Source organism: Eleutherodactylus coqui, chromosome 12 (assembly GCF_035609145.1).
Source record: "Eleutherodactylus coqui strain aEleCoq1 chromosome 12, aEleCoq1.hap1, whole genome shotgun sequence".
Classification (NCBI taxonomy): domain Eukaryota; kingdom Metazoa; phylum Chordata; class Amphibia; order Anura; family Eleutherodactylidae; genus Eleutherodactylus; species Eleutherodactylus coqui.
Genome location: NC_089848.1, coordinates 126,524,485 through 126,546,964, shown reverse-complemented (window position 1 = coordinate 126,546,964; position 22,480 = coordinate 126,524,485). Strand labels below are relative to the sequence as shown.

The 22,480-nt window shown below is 46.8% G+C and overlaps 1 protein-coding gene across 1 annotated transcript in view; it reads right to left on the bottom strand.

Moving 5' to 3' along the window:
* Positions 1-8,038: 8,038 nt before the first annotated feature.
* The window catches only part of MALRD1 (MAM and LDL receptor class A domain containing 1), a 460,314-nt gene continuing 445,872 nt past the window's right edge, over positions 8,039-22,480 (bottom strand). Inside the window, exons 37-38 of the mRNA XM_066584724.1 lie at positions 21,031-21,093; positions 8,039-8,411 (exon numbers count right to left, since the gene is read on the bottom strand). Of these exons, the coding sequence (XP_066440821.1) occupies positions 8,340-8,411; positions 21,031-21,093 (135 nt within the window). The 3' untranslated portion in view covers positions 8,039-8,339. The remainder of the gene's footprint in view (positions 8,412-21,030; positions 21,094-22,480) is intronic.

Below are 22,480 nucleotides of genomic sequence, written 5' to 3'. Positions count from 1 at the left end.
ATAGTGTCCCCTATATCAGCCCCAGTAGTAATAGTGCTAGTACTGAGGCCACTGTGGGGGTCACTATTACCACTGAGGCCACTGTGGGGGGTCAGTATTACTACTGAGGCCACTGTGGGGGGTCAGTATTACTACTGAGGCCACTGTGGGGGACACTTACCACTGAGGCCACTGTGGGGGGTCACTATTACTACTGAGGCCACCGTGAGGGACACTATTATTACTGAGGCCACTGTGAAGGGTCACTATTACTACTTAGACCACTATGGGGAACACTATTACGACTCAGGTTACTGTGGGAGACACTATTACTACTGGGGCCAATATAGTAGACACTATTTCTGCTGAGTTCCAGTTCCCAGTGGCCTGGTCAGATGAAGCCACTACAGGCCGCTGGGCACCAGAAGCCATGGAGCGCTGACAGCTGGAAGCCTTCAGAGGAGGTGAGGGAGAGAGCCTTATAGTATGAAATCAGCTGCTTGTACACGGCTGATTTCCAGTCAAAATCTGAACCAATGGTACAGATGCTAATGGTTTTATAGATGCAGAACTGCTGCAGAATTTGCTACTGGTCTTTTAGAGATGGACTTGTCCTTTTTATAATGATGGAGGTAAAATCTTATGTTGTGATAAGCCCTGCCCCGTGACCACACCCCTCTGTCCCGCTTTCACCCTGGGAAAATATGGTCACCTTGGTATATGTCACTTTAATAGTGTTCAATTTTACTGTTGGTCTATTACACTTTGTCTGAGAAACCACAACCTAAGTTAGAGGCATACGTCGGATAGCCAGGAGATAGGCAGTCTGTAATTGGTAGATAGTTCTGCCCCACAGATTGGTTGAGAGTAGTTGACATGAAAGAGAGGGGTGTGGTAGTTTAATGAGTTCCATCAGTCTAGGAGACCAGGAGAGCCCAGCATGAAGAAGTGACATCAGGAGAATTCAGTGCGGTGGGAAGGAGAAAACGTGCGAGTACCCAAGTTATCTAAAGTCTGGAGGGAAAATGTAAGAGAACTAAGATAAAGCAGAACTTTCAGCAAAATAGAGAAACGAGACAGAACTAGAATAATAAGAAACGACCTAAAGGAACTGAGATTAACTAAAAGTAAAGCTTCAAACCTAAAGCGACAGAAGAGAAGGAATAGAGAGAAAAGCAGGAAGGCAAAGCACAGAAGACAGAAAGGATTCCCATACTTATTTACTGTTAAAGAGCCCATCAGTGTTAAGATGTGGTTTCTGCACTTCATGCCTGCACTTGTTCAAATTACTGTAACAGAATTGCCTAATAAAGTCTACCTCAGGATAAAGTAATGCTAATGTGAATGAAGTATTGAAAATCCTTCTAAAAAGAATAGAGTGCCTCTTGATTTCATTGTTCATCCTATATGCCCATCCATATAACATCTTGTATCCAAGCTATAGGCGGTACAACAGGGTACTAGAGCCTCCCTGCCCCCTGTATTACATCTTGTATCAGAGCTATAGGCAGCCCAACAGGATACTAGAGCCTCCATGCCCACCCATATCCCATCTTGTCCCCAAGCTAGAGGTGGTACAACAGGGTACTAGAGCCTCCATGCCCACCAGTATCACATCTTGTATCCAAGCTAGAGGCGGTACAACACGGTACTAGAGCCTCCTGCCCGTCCGTATTACATCTTGTACCCAAGATAGAAGTTGTACAACAGGGTACTTGAGCCTCCATGCCCACCAGTATCACATCTTGTATCCAAGCTAGAGGCGGTACAACACGGTACTAGAGCCTCCATGCCTGCCTGTATCACATCTTGTATCCAAGCTAGAGGTGGTACAACAGGGTACTAGAGCCTCCATGCCCACCCATATCCCATCTTGTCCCCAAGCTAGAGGTGGTACAACAGGGTACTAGAGCCTCCTGCCCGTCCGTATTACATCTTGTACCCAAGATAGAAGTTGTACAACAGGGTACTTGAGCCTCCATGCCCACCAGTATCACATCTTGTATCCAAGCTAGAGGCGGTACAACACGGTACTAGAGCCTCCATGCCTGCCTGTATCACATCTTGTATCCAAGCTAGAGGCGGTACAACACGGTACTAGAGCCTCCATGCCTGCCTGTATCACATCTTGTATCCAAGCTAGAGGCGGTACAACAGGGTACTAGAGCCTCCCTACAAGGGCTCAGTTCTCTACAGTAAATTATGCTTTTGCTCTCATATTGTCACCACCTACTTATATCAGCGTTACAATCACACAGAGAAAGTTTCCTTTCATTCCGACAACTTCCAAGGGAGGGATTGTTCTGACAATGATTGTATTTAATTACTTTCCAATGGGGAATCTAGATTTTAAATATTGAAGTGTTATTGCTCCATTCTGTAATTTCTTGATGCTCCTCTTTATTATAGAATGTAATCCCCCGCGTGTCCTTATAAACGTGTTTTACAAGAATGACTAATTTAATGCAAATAACTTGGTATTCAGTGAAATACATAACAGCCGGGAACATTGGCAGTGATATAGACTTCTGTTAGGAAACAACTGGAATCAATACATGGAATCTAGAAAGGTCCCAAGTTGAAATCCTACCTAAATTACCTCTCATACGGCAAGCGTTGCTGCAGAATTTTTGGCTAATTTAGCATTTCCCGTTTATCTCATGCTCATGTTGATACATTGTAATTATCGCAGCTGTATCACTTTTATAATTGTTCACTTTCATACGTGAGATTTCTTCCACTCTTCCTACTGTGAAGCCAGAAAACAAATCTGTGGATGATTCAGAGCAGGGATTTAAAGGGGAGATAAAGTATCTTAAAGGGGCAACATCTTTATATAAGTAGTGTAATGCAAAACCAGAGATTGGGCACGGCTGCTACACACATCTTGAAGGAGGTTGGATGATTGTAAATCACAGGAAGTATAAGATCAACATCCAGAATTTCCTTTAGTAATCACAACCAGAAAAAAATCCTAGTCCTAAAAAATACCTTTTATTTGATTTACAGTATGTTGCAAATCTACGGTTTTCATCAGAATAATAGACATTAGACCTACAGAGGCGTCCTACTCACAGCTTGAAGAATCGCTCTCCAGAAGAAAGGACCTTAGGGAATAGACACATCTTCAGAGAAGAGAAGCAAGGTAAATGATTTATCTCTTCTATGAATCTCTACCAACCAGCAGAGCTACCACCCTGATAAGGGCAACCCCACTTTCCGAGGCTTTCCCTCACCTGTCAGCTATCACACGCTATGCTAAACATTGACTTCAGTCACCATCTCAAGCGAAAACTTCCAACATGTTTCCTCACTACTCCATGGCTCATTCAGGGGAGATTTGGCCCTGAATCATAACCGTCATGGTACTCACACAGACAACCTCTTGGTGATCCGGTGTCATTTATTGACTGCATAAGACAATTATATAAAACATTTCAATACAGGATTAGCATCTTCGTCAGGCTTTAGTAATGAAATGAGTGTCTATATAGATAAAGTAAACTCTGACCCCAAAGGAAACGTAAAAAGACAACAATAGTGTTACAGTTCGTGGCTGCCAGCTTACCTCTTGGGTCTCTGCTGGCAGTTGCAATGCATGTCCTCCTTCACGCTCTAGCAGTCGCCCAGTCCTGGTGTCTACTCCATTGGCTGCCCAGAGGGTGTGTATATGCACATGCCCGCACTCTTAGAGGGTTAGTACACACCATAGTAAATCTTCCCCTGCCCATAGTGTGAGATCTCTGGCTATATCAGGCACCCTCCCCCTAAGGAAAACATCTTCGTTTTTGATCTAGATTAGGTCTAGGTTCTGGTTATAGGTCATTTTTTTCAAGTTTTCACCTATCCACTGGATTGGTGAAAACTGATAGTTGGGGTCTTACCGCTGGGACCCCGACTGATCCCAAGAATGTGGGGATCAATGTAACATAGTAACATAGTTCATAAGGCTGAATGAAGACAATGTCCATCTAGTCTAGCCTGTTTAGCCTCCTGTTTTGTTGATCCAGAGAAAGGCAAAAAACCCCAAGGCCAGAAGCCAATTAGCCCTTTTGGGGAAAAAATTCCTTCCCGACTCCCTAATGTCAATCAGACTGTTCCCTGGATCAACCCCTAATAGTTCCTACCTGCCTGTATACCCGGATTAACAATGAACCTAAGATTTATATCCTGTAATATCCTTCCCCTCCAGAAAGACATTAAGTCCCCTTTTAAACTCCTCTATGGATTTTGCCATCACCATGTCCTCAGGCAGAGAGTTCCACAGTCTCACTGCTCTTACAGTAAAGCACCCTTTTCTATGTTGGTGATGAAACTTGCATTCTACTAAGCGTAGCGGATGCGCTCTTGTTACTGTCGTAGTCCTGGGTATAAACAGATCCTGGGAGAGATCCTTGTATTGTCCCCTCATGTACTTATACATGGTTATTTGGTCGCCCCTTAGCCGTTTGTTTTCTAGAGTAAATAGTCCCAATTTGGACAGCCTCTCTGGGTATTCCAGTCCCATCATTTCATGTACTAGCTTAGTCACTCTTCTTTGAACCCCCTCCAATACCGTGAGCAGTATTCCATGTGGGGCCGGACAAGTGCCCTATATAATGGAAGGATAATGTACTCATCCTTCGCCCCTATACCTCTTTTAATGCACCCCAAGACTTTATTAGCTTTTGCAGCAGCTAACTGGCATTGGTTACTCCAGTTTAATCTACAATCCTCTAGTACCCCCAGGTCTTTTTCCATATCACTTTTCCCTAGCAGTACCCCATTAAGTGAATATTGGTGACATCCGTTTCTCCTGCCCATGTGCATAGTCTTACATTTTTAAACATTGAACTTCATTTGCCATTTTTCTGCCCAAGCCCCCAGCTTATCCAGGTCCGTTTGTAGTCGTACATTGTCCTTTGTTGCATTGATTATATTGTATTATTTTGTGTCATCTGCAAATATTGATATTTTGCTGTGCAGCCCCTCTATCAGGTCGTTGATAAATATATTGAACAGAATGGGGCCTAATACTGAACCCTGTGGTACCCCGCTAGCGACGGTGGCCCAATCAGAGTATGAGCCATTTATTACCACCTTTTGCTCTCTATCATTGAGCCAATTTTTTACCCACTTACACACGTTTTCACCCAATCCGAGCTGCCTCATTTTATATATCAGCCTATTATGCGGCACGGTGTCAAAGGCTTTAGAGAAGTCCAGATATACGAGAGCAATAGATTCTCCCAGGTCCAGCTTAGAGCTTACTTCATCGTAGAAACTGATCAGATTTCTCTGACATGAGCGACCCTTCATGAATCCATGCTGGTGAGAAGTTATTCCTTTGTTCTCCTTGAGGTACTCATCGATGGCGTCTCTCAGAATCTCCTCGAAAATTTTTCCAGTTACTGAAGTGAGACTTACCGGCCTGTAGTTACCAGGCTCACTTTTGGTCCCCTTTTTCCGCCTTTCTCACAGTTGAAGGTGCATTATCCGAATTCTGGAGTGTAATGGAGTAATGGCTGCTGGCTACACAAGCAGCAGTGGCTCTATTCCTGTTAATGGTGCTGACACATAGCTGAGCATCGTACTCAGCTATCTCTGTCTACTCCACAGAAATGAAAGGAGGGTTGATGCTTGGCTATGTTTCAGTGCCCTAGAAGGGAATGGAGCAGCTGCTGCGCATGTATGGCCAATGGCTCCATTACTCCATTGTACTACAGAAATGGGAGTCTGCTTCTCTGCATCTTCAATTGGGAAATAGAGGGGCATGGGTACCCTATTCTCTGGATCAATGGGGGTCCCAGCGGCTAGACCCCCACCGATCCATTAGTTTTCATAGAACCGTAATACCCCTTTCAGGTACTATCATGTGTATTCTGACTCTCTGTTTGACTATTACTGACTTTGCTGCCTTCTCCGCTCCTGACCTTGGCTCGTTTCTCATTCAAAAGTTACGCTGTTCACCCGACCCGGATTGATCTGACCATGTCTTTGTTTACACACTCAGGTACTGAGCCTCGGTCTACACGACCATCATCTGTTGCATAATTGGGACCATTTCCAGTGTAACAGCCTGGGGACCCGGCAGCGAAGCCCACATCCCAACTAGCGGCATTAAAGAGTGAGAATTTATGTGTTCGCAGCAGGTTAGGCTCACAGTTTGTTCTCCTGCAGACTATCTCTCCAGGGTAGCCTCCATACCACACAACACTTCTGCTGCTCAGCTCCTGTACTCTACTGCCCAGTATGTTGCTACACACCTTTATATATGGCCCCAGAAACTATTGGACCTTTCCAAACATGTGATTTCCTGACAGCCAATCCAAGTAGAGCACGTAGGAAGCAATATGTGGGTGTGTTTTTCCTAACTGGCCACTAGAGGTCATTATAACCTCAGGTTTCCCATTTCTTGGCAACTTAACTATTTAGGGAAGCCTCTTAGGGGTGAGTCCTTTACACATGTAGACTGACAGCTCTTTTCCCTTAGTGTATAGGAGACAACTGTCGGTCAATATGCTATGAGTGGCATAAGAAGCTGCAGAGGCCCGCCCATCTCTTTGACTCTGAGCTCCATTCTAAGTCAAACTTCAAAGTGGGTTTATTCTGAAAAACCTGTGTTTCAGAATAGCATACACATGAACAGAGGGGCAAAAAGGGCATTATTTCTAAAAGGGCGCAAACAGTCGTATTAGTTCGAAAAGGGAAAAAAAAAGGGGCATTATTTACGAATGGGGATGAAAGAGGCAGTATTAATCAGTGGAGGCAAGTGAGGGTATAATCACTGAGTGGGGACATAAAGAAGCTAATAGTGCTAACTTAGGGCACTGTTATTGTGTGACAGTCACTATTGTTATGGATAACGAGTGTGCACCCACTGGACCAACCGACCAGTTTGGCTTTGGGCTACTCCCGATGTAGCTGGCAGCTGACCCTTGGTGGTCAGATGGGAAATCTAGCCCTTAGCCAGTAAGGAGATGGGAGTGCCTGAGTATCCCTACCGGAACATAGGAGAGAATTACAGGACTGGCAGCAGACACACATATAAAGATATAATTACGGACAGGAGATCTATGCTGAGTGACTGAGGCAGGATCACACCAAGATAGCATTCAAAGTCAGGGAGCAGCAAACATACAAGATACAGGTGAGACAGAAAGTTAGAGATAGGAAGGTAATGCTGAAAGACAGAGCCAATCACCAAAACAAGGAAGAAGCAAGATATACAGAAGTACAGGAACAAGCAGAACGAAGTCAGAGACAGGTAACCTAGGAATGGAGAGTGTTCGGAACAAACACACAACAATACTCAGGCAAAGAGGAAGTGCATCAGCCCAGCCTAAATAGGAAAGAAATGCCTATCAACCCTGCAGTTGGGCTGAGAGCCAGAGAACTGGTTAACTCTTTCAGTTCTGGTGGAAAACAGACACATAGAGTCTATACACACAGGAGGAGCAGAGCGATGCTCTCATCTGCCCAAAACGGCAAGAGGGCGGCAGACAAGGGTAGCAGGCCTAAAAACTATAAGCACCACTTTCTGTGTGAGGTCTACAGGGGGCACAAAGATGGGGATAGTACAACTGTGTTGGGTACCACAAGTGGCATTCTTACTATCTCAGGTACTATAGAATGAGGGATTGTGTAATGGCATATATCATGTAGGGAGGATGATGAAAAAGCAAGGAGCCAAACATGTCTGTGTGTTAAATTCTGCAGAGACAAGTTGTAGCTGGCATAAGCCATCATGGTGGTCTGGGCTAGATACAGAAGAAAATGGAAACTGAATGACTGAGTCAGAGAGGAGATCTCCTGTGATCACTGTATATTACATTACTGCAATCACTTTTATGTTCTGCAAAGCACCTGTGTAGACCTGGTATCTACTGTTATATGATCGCTGCTGCATGTTGTGACATACTACTCTGTCACCCAAGGGCTCGCATACACCCGGAGCCGGCTCTGCACATGGGCAGTAGGCATACCTGTACAGAGTTCAATACAATGTAAGATTATGTTAAAGAAACACAAACCACACAACATGAAGGTTTACAGCACAATAGATTTAATTATCCGATGGACTCCGCCATAACGATCAGATTTGTATCCCGCGCCAGACCGATATTCAGGGAGACAAACGTATTCCATGGGGTGATGTTTGGCTCAGACTGTATCTGCCAGTAACACATCCATTCACTGATGCTATTACCCGCGAGCCGGTGGCGTGTATTAATATCCGCCGCGCAGAAACCATCTATTACCTACTTTGTCTGTCTGGAACAGCAGGTGGTATTTACATTAAGGAACGCCGAGCTGTAAATGATATTATAATTTATCTCAAGACGGTTTCTGTGCGGAACGAGATGACGCTGACATGGAAATTACAGGTTGTCTTCGTTTTTGCCATAAAGCGGGTTGGAGAACGAGCGGGCCTTCAGCTCTTTCCCAGAAATCTGCGAGATAAAGAATAGGATTAGACAGAAATGCCAGAATGTCAGATAAATAATATCTTAATGAAAGACGAACGCGGGGTATGATTAGCGGATAGAAATGATGGGGCTGTGATTTAACCCCTTGATGCTCTTGGGCATAAATGTACACTCTCCAGCATCGGAGGTTGTTTGGGGCGGGATTGCAGAGCCGATCCTGCTACATACAGGGCTGATGCCAGCTGTTTCTCACAGCTAACACCCGCCGGCTCACGCTGATCAAAGCTGTTAAGCCTAAAAATGCCCCTCTCTATTCTGGAAGCGGCATTTCAATGCCCTGATCACAGTTCGGGGGTACTGAAGGCGTGGCCTGGTAGACTGCCTGTCAGAACGAGGTATAATGCAGTACTGTAATATTGCATTATACTCTATGAGCGATCAAATGATCACAAGTTCAGGTCCCCAGTGGGGACTGATAAAATAAAGTATGATCAGTAAAAAATAAAGTTTTTCATTAATATAAAAAAGACCGTATGCTCAAAGTTCACCCCCCCCTTCCCATTTTCATAATTTAAAAAAATGAAGAAAATAAAATCCAAAACATATTTGGAATCACCACATCCGTAAAAGTAAGATGCATTATTTTAGCTGTATGGTGAACGTTATCAGAAAAAAAAACACAACGCCAGAATTACGTTTTTTTGGTCACCCACATCTTCAAGTAAAAATGCAATAAAAAGACAACAAAAAGTCATATGTGCTGCAAAATGATACCAATAGAAACTACAGGACAAAAACGAGCCCTCAGACAGATATACGGACGGAAAGATAAACAAGTGCTGGCGGTCACATGACGGCGGCAGAAAATACATCCTTTTTCAAAAGATATTTTACTTTTTAAAAGTTGTAGAATAGAGATGAGCGAGCACCAAAATGCTCAGGTGCTCGTTACTCGGGACGAAATTATCGCAATGCTCGAGGGTTCGTTTCGAGTAACGAACCCCATTGAAGTCAATGGGCGACCCGAGCATTTTTGTATTTCGCCGATGCTCGCTAAGGTTTCCATGTGTGAAAATCTGGGCAATTCAAGAAAGTGATGGGAACGACACAGCAATGGATAGGGCAGGCGAGGGGCTACATGTTGGGCTGCATCTCAAGTTCACAGGTCCCACTATTAAGCCACAATACCGGCAAGAGTGGGACCCCCCCCCCCCCTCCCAACAACTTTTACTTCTGAAAAGCCCTCATTAGCAAAGCATACCTTAGCTAAGCACCACACTACCTCCAACAAAGCACAATCACTGCCTGCATGACACTCCGCTGCCACTTCTCCTGGGTTACATGCTGCTCAACCCCCCTCCCCCCTGCACGACCCAGTGTCCACAGCGCACACCAAACTGTCCCTGCGCAGCCTTCAGCTGCCCTCATGCCACACCACCCTCATGTCTATTTATAAGTGTGTCTGCAATGACGAGGAACCGCAGGCACACACTGCAGAGGGTTGGCACGGCTAGGCAGCGACCCTCTTTAAAAGGGGCGGGGCGATAGCCCACAATGCTGTACAGAAGCAATGAGAAATAGATGCCACCGCCATCAGGAGCTGCACACGTGGGCATAGCAATGGGGAACCTATGTGCCACACACTATTCATTCTGTCAAGGTGTCTGCATGCCCCAGTCAGACTGGTAATATGTAGCTTAACAGTAACCGCATTGGTGGTAATGTGGTGGTGACTGCGGACCTAGTAGCGCGGTTTTATTTTGTTGGTTTTCGGAATGTGGCCAGGCTTAAGTTGGCCGTGGCGGGGGATGTTTTTGAGGCACTACGTGTCCTCTCCACGTGTCCGTGGTTATATGCACCTTAACAGTAACCGCGTTGGTGGTAATGTGGTGGTGACTGCGGACCTAGTAGCGCGGTTGTATTTTGTTGGTTTTCGGAATGCGGCCAGGATTAAGTGGGCCGTGGCGGGGGGATGGTGGGGCGGCTCTCTTGTTGTGTAGTTAAAGATGAAATTCTTGGACTGCCACCAGACGAACCAATGCAAAGGCATTTGCCAAGAATGTTTTCATTGTTAGAGGAGGAGGGGGATGTTTTTGAGGCACTACGTGTCCTCTCCACGTGTCCGTGGTTATATGCACCTTAACAGTAACCGCGTTGGTGGGAAATGGCCTCGCCGCCATCATGTCTTTGGGAAGCCTCTGTTTCCACACCCCAGAGACATACCATTAGCAGCGGTATAGGCAGAGCCCATAATTCGTAACATTTCAGCCGTAGCATTAGGACAGGCCCCACTAACATATCACTAGCAGCATTATAGGGGGAGCACAGTATTAGTTCCATTTCAGTAATAGTAGCACTCAAGACAGGCCCCAGTAACAATTCCGAAGCAGCAGTATAGTGGGAGCGCAGTCTTCGTTCCATTTCAGTAATAGTAGCACTCAAGACAGGCCCCAGTAACAATTCCGAAGCAGCAGTATAGTGGGAGCGCAGTCTTCGTTCCATTTCAGTAATAGTAGCACTCAAGACAGGCACCAGTAACAATTCCGAAGCAGCAGTATAGGAGGAGCATAGTCTAAGTTCCATTTAAGTAATAGTAGCAGCCTACACAGGCCCCAGGAACAATTCCGAAGCAGCAGTATAGGAGGAGCATAGTCTTAGTTCCATTTAAGTCATTGTAGCAGCCTACACAGGCCCCAGGAACAATTCCGAAGCAGCAGTATAGCGGGAGCGCAGTCTTAGTTCCATTTCAGTAGCTGCAGTATAGCCAAGGCCCAAGTTACATTTATGTAGCTAAAGTGTAGGCCAACCCCACACACACTTCTGTACCATGAGTGCAGGCGAAGAACATAGAAATTGCTATGATTACACTGTAGGTGAGGGCCCAAAAAAATTGGTGTACCAACAGTACTAATGTACCTCAGTAAAAATTGGCCATGCCCAACCAAGATGGCAGGTGAAGCCCATTAATCGCTTTGGTTAATGTGGCTTAAGTGGTAACTAGGCCTGGAGGCAGCCCAGTTTAACGAAAAATTGGTTCAAGTTAAAGTTCCAACGCTTTTAAGAGCACTGAAACAAACGTATAAAAAATTTTTAGAAAAATTATATGAGTGAGCCTTGTGGCCCTAAGAAAAATTGCCCGTTCAGCGTGATTACGTGAGGTTTCAGGAGGAGGAGCAGGAGGAGGAGGAGGAATATTATACACAGATTGATGAAGCAGAAAGGTCCCCGTTTTGGATGGCGATAGAGAACGATGCTTCCATCCGCGGGTGCAGCCTACGTATTGCTTACGTATCGCTGCTGTCCGCTGGTGGAGAACAGAAGTCTGGGGAAATCCAGGCTTTGTTCATCTTGATGAGTGTAAGCCTGTCGGCACTGTCGGTTGACAGGCGGGTACGCTTATCTGTGATGATTCCCCCAGCCGCACTAAACACTCTCTCCGACAAGATGCTAGCCGCAGGACAAGCAAGCACCTCCAGGGCATACAGAGCGAGTTCAGGCCACGTGTCCAGCTTCGACACCCAGTAGTTGTAGGGGGCAGAGGCGTCACGGAGGACGGTCGTGCGATCGGCTACGTGCTCCCTCACCATCCTTTTACAGTGCTCCCGCCGACTCAGCCGTGACTGGGGAGCGGTGACACAGTCTTGGTGGGGAGCCATAAAGCTGTCCAGGCCCTTAAAGACTGTTGCACTGCCTGGGCTGTACATGCTGCTTGATCTCCGCACCTCCCCTGCTACCTGGCCCTCGGAACTGCGCCTTCTGCCACTAGCGCTGTCGTGTGGGAATTTTACCATCAGCTTGTCCGCCAGGGTCCTGTGGTATAGCAACACTCTCGAACCCCTTTCCTCTTCGGGAATGAGAGTGGGAAGGTTCTCCTTATAGTGTGGGTCGAGCAGTGTGTACACCCAGTAATCCGTAGTGGCCAGAATGCGTGTAACGCGAGGGTCACGAGAAAGGCATCCTAACATGAAGTCAGCCATGTGTGCCAGGGTACCTGTACGCAACACATGGCTGTCCGCACTAGGAAGATCACTTTCAGGATCCTCCTCCTCCTCCGGCCATACACGCTGAAATGATGACAGGCAAGCAGCATGGGTACCGTCAGCAGTGGGCCAAGCTGTCTCTTCCCCCTCCTCCTCATCCTCCTCATGCTCCTCCTCCTCCTCCTGAACGCGCTGAGATATAGACAGGAGGGTGCTCTGACTATCCAGCGACATACTGTCTTCCCCCGCCCCCGTTTCCGAGCGCAAAGCGTCTGCCTTTATGCTTCGCAGGGAACTTCTCAAGATGCATAGCAGAGGAATGGTGACGCTAATGATTGCAGCATCGCCGCTCACCACCTGGGTAGACTCCTCAAATGTTCCAAGGACCTGACAGATGGCTGCCAACCAGGCCCACTCTTCTGAAAAGAATTGAGGAGGCTGACTCCCACTGCGCCGCCCATGTTGGAGTTGGTATTCCACTATAGCTCTACGCTGCTCATAGAGCCTGGCCAACATGTGGAGCGTAGAGTTCCACCGTGTGGGCACGTCGCACAGCAGTCGGTGCACTGGCAGATTAAACCGATGTTGCAGTGTCCGCAGGGTGGCAGCGTCCGTGTGGGACTTGCGGAAATGTGCGCAGAGCCGGTGCACCTTTACGAGCAGGTCTGACAAGTGTGGGTAGCTTTTCAGAAAGCGCTGAACCACCAAATTAAAGACGTGGGCCAGGCATGGCACGTGCGTGAGGCTGCCGAGCTGCAGAGCCGCCACCAGGTTACGGCCGTTGTCACACACAACCATGCCCGGTTGGAGGCTCAGCGGCGCAAGCCAGCGGTCGGTCTGCTGTGTCAGACCCTGCAGCAGTTCGTGGGCCGTGTGCCTCTTATCTCCTAAGCTGAATAGTTTCAGCACGGCCTGCTGACGCTTGCCCACCGCTGTGCTGCCACGCCGCGCGACACCGACTGCTGGCGACGTGCTGCTGCTGACACATCTTGATTGCAAGACAGAGGTTGTGGAGGAGGAGGAGGAGGAGGAGGGTGGTTTAGTGGAGGAAGCATACACCGCTGCAGATACCACCACCGAGCTGGGGCACGCAATTCTGGGGGTGGGTAGGACGTGAGCGGTCCCAGGCTCTGACTCTGTCCCAGCCTCCACTAAATTCACCCAATGTGCCGTCAGGGAGATGTAGTGGCCCTGGCCGCCTGTGCTTGTCCACGTGTCCGTTGTTAAGTGGACCTTGGCAGTAACCGCGTTGGTGAGGGCGCGTACAATGTTGCGGGAGACGTGGTCGTGCAGGGCTGGGACGGCACATCGGGAAAAGTAGTGGCGACTGGGAACTGAGTAGCGCGGGGCCGCCGCCGCCATCATACTTTTGAAGGACTCCGTTTCCACAACCCTATATGGCAGCATCTGAAGGCTGATAAATTTGGCTATGTGGACGGTCAACGCTTGAGCGTGCGGGTGCGTGGCGGCGTACTTGCGCTTGCGCTCAAACACTTGCACTAGCGACAGCTGGACGGTGCGGTGCGAGACATTGCTGGATGGGGCCGAGGACAGCGGAGGTGAGGGTGTGGGTGCAGGCCAGGAGACGGTAGTGCCTGTGTCCTCAGAGCGGGGTTGGATTTCAGTGGCAGGTTGGGGCACAGGGGGAGAGGCAGCGGTGCAAACCGGAGGCGGTGAACGGCCTTCGTCCCACCTTGATGGGGTGCTTGGCCATCATATGTCTGCGCATGGTGGTGGTGGTGAGGCTGTTGGTGTTGGCTCCCCGGCTGAGCTTTGCGCGACAAAGGTTGCACACCACTGTTCGTCGGTCGTCAGGCGTCTCTGTGAAAAACTGCCAGACCTTAGAGCACCTCGGCCTCTGCAGGGTGGCATGGCTCGAGGGGGCGCTTTGGGAAACACTTGGTGGATTATTCGGTCTGGCCCTGCCTCTACCCCTGGACACCGCACTGCCTCTTGCAACCTGCCCTGCTGCTGCCCGTGCCTCCCCCTCTGAAGACCTGTCCTGTGTAGGCGTTGCACAGCAGGTGGGGTCAGTCACCTCATCGTCCTGCTGCTCTTCCTCCGAATCCTCTGTGCGCTCCTCCCTCGGACTTACTGCCCTTACTACTACCTCACTGCAAGACAACTGTGTCTCATCGTCATCGTCCTCCTCACCCACTGAAAGGTCTTGAGACAGTTGCCGGAAGTCCCCAGCCTCATCCCCCGGACCCTGGGAACTTTCCAATGGTTGGGCATCAGTGACGATAAACTCCTCTGGTGGGAGAGGAAACACTGCTGCCCAATCTGAGCAGGGGCCCGAGAACAGTTCCTGGGAGTCTGCCCGCTCCTGAGCATGTGTCATTGTAGTGGAGTGAGGAGGCTGGGAGGAAGGAGGAGTAGCAGCCAGAGGATTTGGATTTGCAGCAGTGGACGGCGCAGAACTGTGGGTGGATGATAGCTTGCTCGAAGCACTTTCTGCCATCCACGACAGGACCTGCTCATACTGCTCATTTTCTAATAAAGGTCTCCCGCGTGGACCCATTAATTGGGCGATGAATGTGGGGACGCCAGAAACGTGCCTCTCTCCTAATCGCGCAGCAGTCGGCGGCGATACACCTTGATCAGGAGCTCGCCCTGTGCCCACAGCCTCACTTTGGCCTACGCGTCCTCGGCCACGTCCACGTCCTCTAGGCTTACCCATACCCCTCAGCATGCTGTATTACCAGTGATTTCCCAGCCAGGAAATAAATTGGCGCAAGCCTGCAGGACAAATAGAATGTTTCCCTTTTTGGGAAACGGAGGGCCCACTGACTATATTCAATCAATAATATATGTCTTCTGGCCCTGCCTACACAATTCTCTCCCTGTAGTATTACTGCAAGGCGCAATGCTCTGCAGACAGCCGATTTTGAAAAGAAAAAAAAATGCAACACTGCTAACAGCAGCCTGCACAGTACTGCACACGGATAGATGTGGCCCTAAGAAGGACCGTTAGGGTTCTTGAAGCCTACACTCACTCCTAACACTCTCCCTGCCTAACCACCACTTCTGTCCCTGTACTATTACTGCAAGGCGCAATGCTCTGCAGACTGCCGATTTAAAAAAAAATATATATATTTGTGCAACACTGCTAACAGCACCCTCCACAGTACTGCACACGGATAGATGTGGCCCTAAGAAGGACCGTTGGGGTTCTTGAAGCCTACACTCACTACTAACGCTCTCCCTACAGCAGCTCCGGCACCAGCATCACTGTCCCTCAGCTAACTCACAAGGCATCTGAGGCGAGCCGCGGGAGGGGCCGACTTTTATACTCGGGTGACATCTGATCGCCCCAGCCACTCACTGCAGGGGGGTGGTATAGGGCTTGAACGTCACAGGGGGAAGTTGTAATGCCTTCCCTGTCTTTCAATTGGCCAGAAAAGCGCGCTAACCTCTCAGAGAGGAAACTGAAAGTAACCGGAACATCGCGTGGTGCTCGTTACGAGTAACGAGCATCCCGAAAACCCTAATATTCGCACGAATATCAAGCTCGGACGAGTACGTTCGCTCATCTCTATTGTAGAACAAAAAAAAAACTAAACGTATTTGGTCTTGTTGTAATTGTACTCAATGAAGTGATGTCATTCTTGCTGCAGTGTGTACGCCGTGAAACAAGTCCCCCCCCCCCACCCCAAAGTTGGTGAAATTGAATTTTTCCCCCATTTTACTCCACTTAGAAATGTTGTTACAGTTTTCAGTACATTATATGGTACAACTGATAACTACAACTCGTCCCGCAATAAACAACAACAACCCTAAGGGAAAAATAAAAGTGTTATGATCTTTTGAAAAAGGGAAGGAAGGAGAAAACAAAAAAAAAGCCACAACCTTAAAGGGTTAAAGCGGAGGCATCCGGGATTCTGACGTGTCTACTTAAAGCGATCTGCCAGTTTTGGGACAGACCCTGTTCTGCAACCGGAGGGGGTATGTTGCTTGTAGTTAACTTTCTTTGTTGTTTCTCCGTTTTGCCAGTTCACACCTCCGTTTTCCGGTGGCCAAGATGGCTGCCTGCATTTTCTAACTACCTAATACACGTTATGCACTGTTCTGTGGTTGGCCAGCGCTGACTGATCACATGAGCCAATCAAAAAGAAGGTACAGTGAGTGCACTGGTAGTCTAAATCTACCAATGTATTATGGGTGATTAGGTAGATAAAAGATGACATTGCCTATCTTGGACATCCAAAAATGGGGCAGGATGGAGGGACAGCGAAGATCGCCTACAGTTACAGATGTAGAATGGCGCGCTACATCTGCAGCACAGACTGCACTCAGCCTTAAGCCATAGTGTTATTTGCCATTCACTTTGAGTGGCAGCCATGCTACTCCAATAGCATAGTCGCAGCAAGCTGAGCTGAGCCATGACTCATTAGCTCAGTAGCGCACTCTCGTTGTATGCCTTAGCGCTGCTATATAGGCAATATACTGTATATCTGTGTGGGATATTCAAACACTGGACAGGAGGTCACAAAATGACTTTTTTGGGAGAGCGTGGTAGGTATGCTCTGTTTAGCTATGCATGGAGGGGAGGAGGTGAGCTGTGACATCACCTGTTGTGATTGGTGGATCCTGTGTTATCTATATATATAAGTGTCACTTCTCTGTGTAATCCTGCCTGTAATGATAATAGGAAGACAGCTGAGAATTTTTCTCTGCAGAGCAGGAAGTGACAGACTATTAATAGGCGTAGTGGTCAGTGTGCAGGGAGGGGAGGAGGTGAGCTGTGATATACCTATTGTGGCTTAGTGGTCAAAGTGAAAATTGTAAGTTTTTTCAATTTTTAAAAATTTACTGTAGATTGTGACATCAACAATGTTAAAAAAAAATTGCCAAAAATATGTTGTTTTATACAAGGGCTCATTTTGTGATGTCATTTTCCTGCATGTCTCCAACATGTTACAATGTAGCAATTCTCCTGCCCCCTCCTTTTACTTCAATCTCAGATGGTAAGTCAGTGGCTGTACTGGATGGGCCTATAGGAATATCCATGAATGCATCTCTGAGTGGTTGATGGAGTACAGCGAGGTGACCAGGAGAATCAATCCTGGCGCTCTTCAGATAAGATCTCCCGGCGCCATCACTCCGAGCCGCAGGTTCATCATTCTAATCTGCGCACTGGAAGCCGTCCCTGAGATACTTTGTCAATTACAATTCACATTAAGCCGTTCCTCATGCAAACGGATAATGGACTGAAAGGGATGAGCCGCGGACGGCTGTGTAACATTGATCATGTCCGGCCCCAACTCAGCGGGGAACGCCGAGGACGCATTCTAAGATCCAGAGTTTGTATTCTGCAGATTGCAATTGTCAACGTGTGACACTGGAGGAAACCGCGGCTGCGGTGACAATAAACAGCGCTGAGAGTAATAAGTCAATTGCTTTGAACAATTTGTTCTCCTACTCTGGCAAGGAAGGTTTAGATGATTTCTCTATTTACCTATAGATGATGATCCTTAAAGGGGTTGTCCAGTTAGAGACTATGGATAGCCTATCTGCAAAATAAGCCATCAATAGTAGATCCGAGGGGGTTTGCTGCCTTGGACCCCCACCGATTGCCTGTTTGCTGTTTCGATGCACTTGTGCATGGAGATACTTTTTGCAGGACGCAGACAGCTCCATTCACTCTGTAGTGGTGAGGTCTGGTATTACAGGCAAAGTTCCCATTAAAGATGATCAGCGGGGGTTCAGGGTGGCAAAGTCCTGCTGATCTACTATTGGTTGCCTATCCTAAGAATAGGCCTTTAAAAGGTTACAATCCCTTTAAATAAATGAAAAAAAACTTCACATAAAACTTCAGTGAGGACATACTCATCCAGTCGGTCTGCTCCTCCCCCAGCTCACTTAAAGGGCCACTTCAGTGATTTTTTTCTTAATTCATTAAGTAGCTGTCCCCCCCAGTATGTATAGGTCGGTTGGTTGATTATTTCTTTCTGTTGGAAACTCCTGGCCTTCTTCTTCTCAGAGGGTCATGTGATCTCAGTTTTGACCAGCTCAGATTAAATAGTTAATCAGTCTGTATGATGCTGCTATATGGGCCCTACCATAGAGACTGCCTAGAGGGGACACAGCTCCCGTCACACAGGTGTAATAGAGGCACAAATTATCCCAACATTTCATGCTTCCTCTTGCGTATTGCACAAGCATTTGCACCACCCCATATTCTTCTATGTGGACCTTTGGTGCGTAAATATGCAGAAAGATAATGCAAGTTCTGTTTTTCTTGTGCAAATAAAAAAATCGGGAACTGAGAACGAATCCACTGAAATCAAAGGGTTCTATTCTCTGTGTACTGCGTGTGTAAACCGCTCCGAAGGACATATAATGCAACCTCATTATTGCTCCAGGACATCTAAGGGCTTCTTCAGATTTAGTCCCGTTATGGCAGCCAGCCTTCCACTGCAACAGTGGGGATCAGTGACACCAATCCCCGCTGTTATCCCCTAAAGGGAATCTGTCAACTTAAAAATGCTACCTAAACTGCAGGCATCATGGAATGTAGCGGGAGGAGCTGAACAGATTGATGCATGGTTTTATGGGGTAAATTAATTATAACTTCTATTTAATTTGCATCTCTGCTCATTCTGAGCTGAAGAGTCCAGTGGGCGGAGCCATCAGTGACTGACAGCTAGCCCTGTATGTATGGCCAATCGGCCATACACACACAGCATGTTCAAGCTGGCGGATTCCCTTTAAATGCTGCAATCAATGTTGATCAGTGCATGCAGGGAGCTAGCACCAGGAGGGCACTCTCTCTGTGACGTCATTAGCTGTAGTTATTTAGCTTTATTGTATGATTGGACAATCCGGATAAGTAAATGTTTACCAAACCACCACCAATGACCAAGGAGAGAGAGAAAAAGCCCTGCAGGGCTTTGGGATTTCCCCATAGCAGGAAGAGAGAGGGAGCGGGGCTACAGGGGATTCCCGAGGTTGACGATTTGGATTCCCGAGGGATATATTCATAGTGCAGAGAGCCTCCATCTTTCTCCATATAAATATTGGAACAAGGGGATGATCGCACACCCTCTGTGTTTAGAAATAGTCATTTGTGGTACACAAGGGTTCCAGAGTCCAGAACCACGAATATTCAGAATACACAAACACTTTTTGCAATAATGCTAACTTTTTATGAATTTTAACCCCCTCTGGTCTGCCAAAGGCATATAAATGTCCTGCAGTATGCATGGAACAGGTTTGGGAGCCAAGTCCAATCCATACCCGGCGGCAATTAACTATTTAGATGCCGTGGTCAAAGCGGACCATGTGTATGAACAGTCAGCAGGAGTGGGGGGTCCTTTTGTACCACATTGGCACCCCCTGCAATCAGGGATTGCTGATGCGCTAGAATAACAGCCCTGGGAGCCTTCAGTATATACAGTAGTACAAGGGATCAAATGATAGCAAGTTCAAGTCCTCTGTGGGGACTAAATGAAAGAAAGAAAAGTGAACAAAGTTTTTTAACTGGTAAAATATTAAAAGTTTAACCTCTCCTTTCCATAAAAAACTAAACAATTTAAAACCCCACACATTTGCTATTGCCATTTATGTAAATGTTCAAACTATAAAGCATTACAATTAGAGATGAGCGAACGTACTCGTTTAGGGCGATTTTGAGCACCGCTTTTTCCAAGTAACTGACTACTCGGACGAAAAAATTCGGGGGGTGTCGGGGGTGAGTGGGGGGTTGCAAGGGGAGGGGGGGGGGGGGGAGAGGGAGAGCTCCCCCCTGTTCCCCACTGCTACCCCCCGCCCCCCGAATCTTTTCATCCGAGTAATCAGTTACTCGGAAAAAGCGGTGCTCGGGTGCAAAATCGCCCTAAACAAGTACGTTCGCTCATCTCTAATTACAATATTTCTTTTCCTCAAGGAAGGTTGTTAAAAAGAGGCCAGAAAGCCAGAATGGTGATCTTTTTTTTTTTTTTTTTTTTAATCCTGGCATCCAAAAAATTTGGAAAAAAAAGGGATTTTAAAAAATGTATATTTACCCAAATGGTTTTAATAAAAGCTCACCCTGCAAAAAATGAGCCTTCACACAGACCAATCAACAGAGAAATGAAAATGTTACGAGCCTCTTAATATGGCAACATAAAGCAATTTAATCTAAGAAAAAATCTTTATTTTTTAAAAACAGAAAACATTAAAGCACTGCATAAATGTGGTATCACCATAATCTCAATGACCCAAAGTTTATATGCCATCCTTACTGCATTGTGAAACCTGTAAAACTAAACCACTCAAAATGGTGCAATTGCATTTCTTTTTCATTTCTCCCGATTTTAAATTTTTTGAAAGTTTTTCAGTACATTATCTGCTATCATTAAAAAAATACAACTCCTCCTTGATACGGCTTTGTCAGTGGAAAAATTAAAAAGTGATGGCTCTTAGAAAAAGAAATAAAAAAAATGATAAATCTCTGGTCCTGAAGTGGTTAATGAAGACGCCATGTATTTAACAGAAGGGCAATTGGTTGGGCATATGGCCTATGTAAGGCCAATCAGGAGGGGACCCAGGAATGCAGTGCGGTCCATGATCTCATGAAGAGCCAGTACTGTGCAGTCAGAACGGTCCAGCAGAGGGTCCCTCTAACCGAGACCCAAACAAACGTTATTCTCTCATCACCAATGTATATCGATCACACGTACCTCGTGGGCGGGTTTCCAGGGAAAAACACTGATTTGGACGTTAGGATGCACCGATTCATAAAACTAAAAGAGGAGAAAAATAGTAAAGTAAGTATATAAACAATTCAGTATCCAATAAGTCCTTGCCTGCAATTACATACTGCACTGTATGGGGCATATTTACTTAGAATGGCGTTACATATGCCGGTCTGTGTAAAGATTGTGTCAGCGTAGGTGCGACAAATTATTAAATAGCGCAAAAGTCTAAATACAAATCTTAGACCCAATGTTGTTCAACAGTTTTATAAATGATCTGGAGGAGGGAATTGATGGGAAACCGATCAAATTTGCAGACGACACAAAGGGATAGCTAACACTGGGGAAGAGAGAGAGAGTATTCAGAAGGTTCTATAAAAGCTTGCACAGTGGGCAGCGACTAACAGAATTGTATCTCTCAAGGAGAAATGCGAAGTCCTACATCTGGGCCGGAAAAATGAAAAAAGGACATAAAGAATGGGAGGAATTGGGCTAAGCAGCAGCACATGGGGAAAAGACTTGGGTATACGAATAGATCACAGACTGAACATGAGTCAACACTGTGATGCAGCATCCAAAAAGGCAAACACAATTGTGGGATGTATTAAGAGAAGCATAGGGTCTAGATCCCGTGAGATTATTATCCCCCTCTACTCCCTCCTCTGAATAAATGGGTTCAGCTACTACGCCCCAGGAGAAGCTTGTTAGCGAACCCCTGGGTGGGGTGATGCGTGCGGTACGGCGTTCACCGGCTGTTGTAATTTATGTGTATATCTGATCGAGGCCTCATTCACACGAGCGTTGCCATTTTACGCTGGCTGCATCGTGGCCGAAAATCACAAAAAGGAGGAACAGCCGTGATCAAATCCTGAGATTAATTAACGTTTTCTTGTCCATTCACACTGGCTTACCATGTGAAAAATATGCTGCAGCGCAGAATTCCTCCGGTCGTCAGAAATCCTCGGAATGATTATTATTGCTTAAATAGTGGCAGCTGTCATCGTTCCCGAGCGCCGGCCGCAGGTAAAATCCCTCCCTTTTTTTTTGGTATGGAGGCGCAACACTCTAAGCTACTAGAAGATGTAGATCAAAGTCCAATGTGTGATGGTAAAAGCACTTCTTTTTTTATTATTTTTTCAGAAATTAAAAACCAGCAATGGAATACGCGTTTCGGGGAAGAACCCCTTCGTCAGTTCGGCTGGATAGGACTGTGTGCAGGAGGACAGGGGAGAAAAAAGTGCTTTTTTCTCCCCTGTCCTCCTGCACACAGTCCTATCCAGCCGAACTGACGAAGGGGTTCTTCCCCGAAACGCGTATTCCATTGCTGGTTTTTAATTTCTGAAAAAATAATAAAAAAGAAGTGCTTTTACCATCACACATTGGACTTTGATCTACATCTTCTAGTAGCTTAGAGTGTTGCGCCTCCATACCAGTT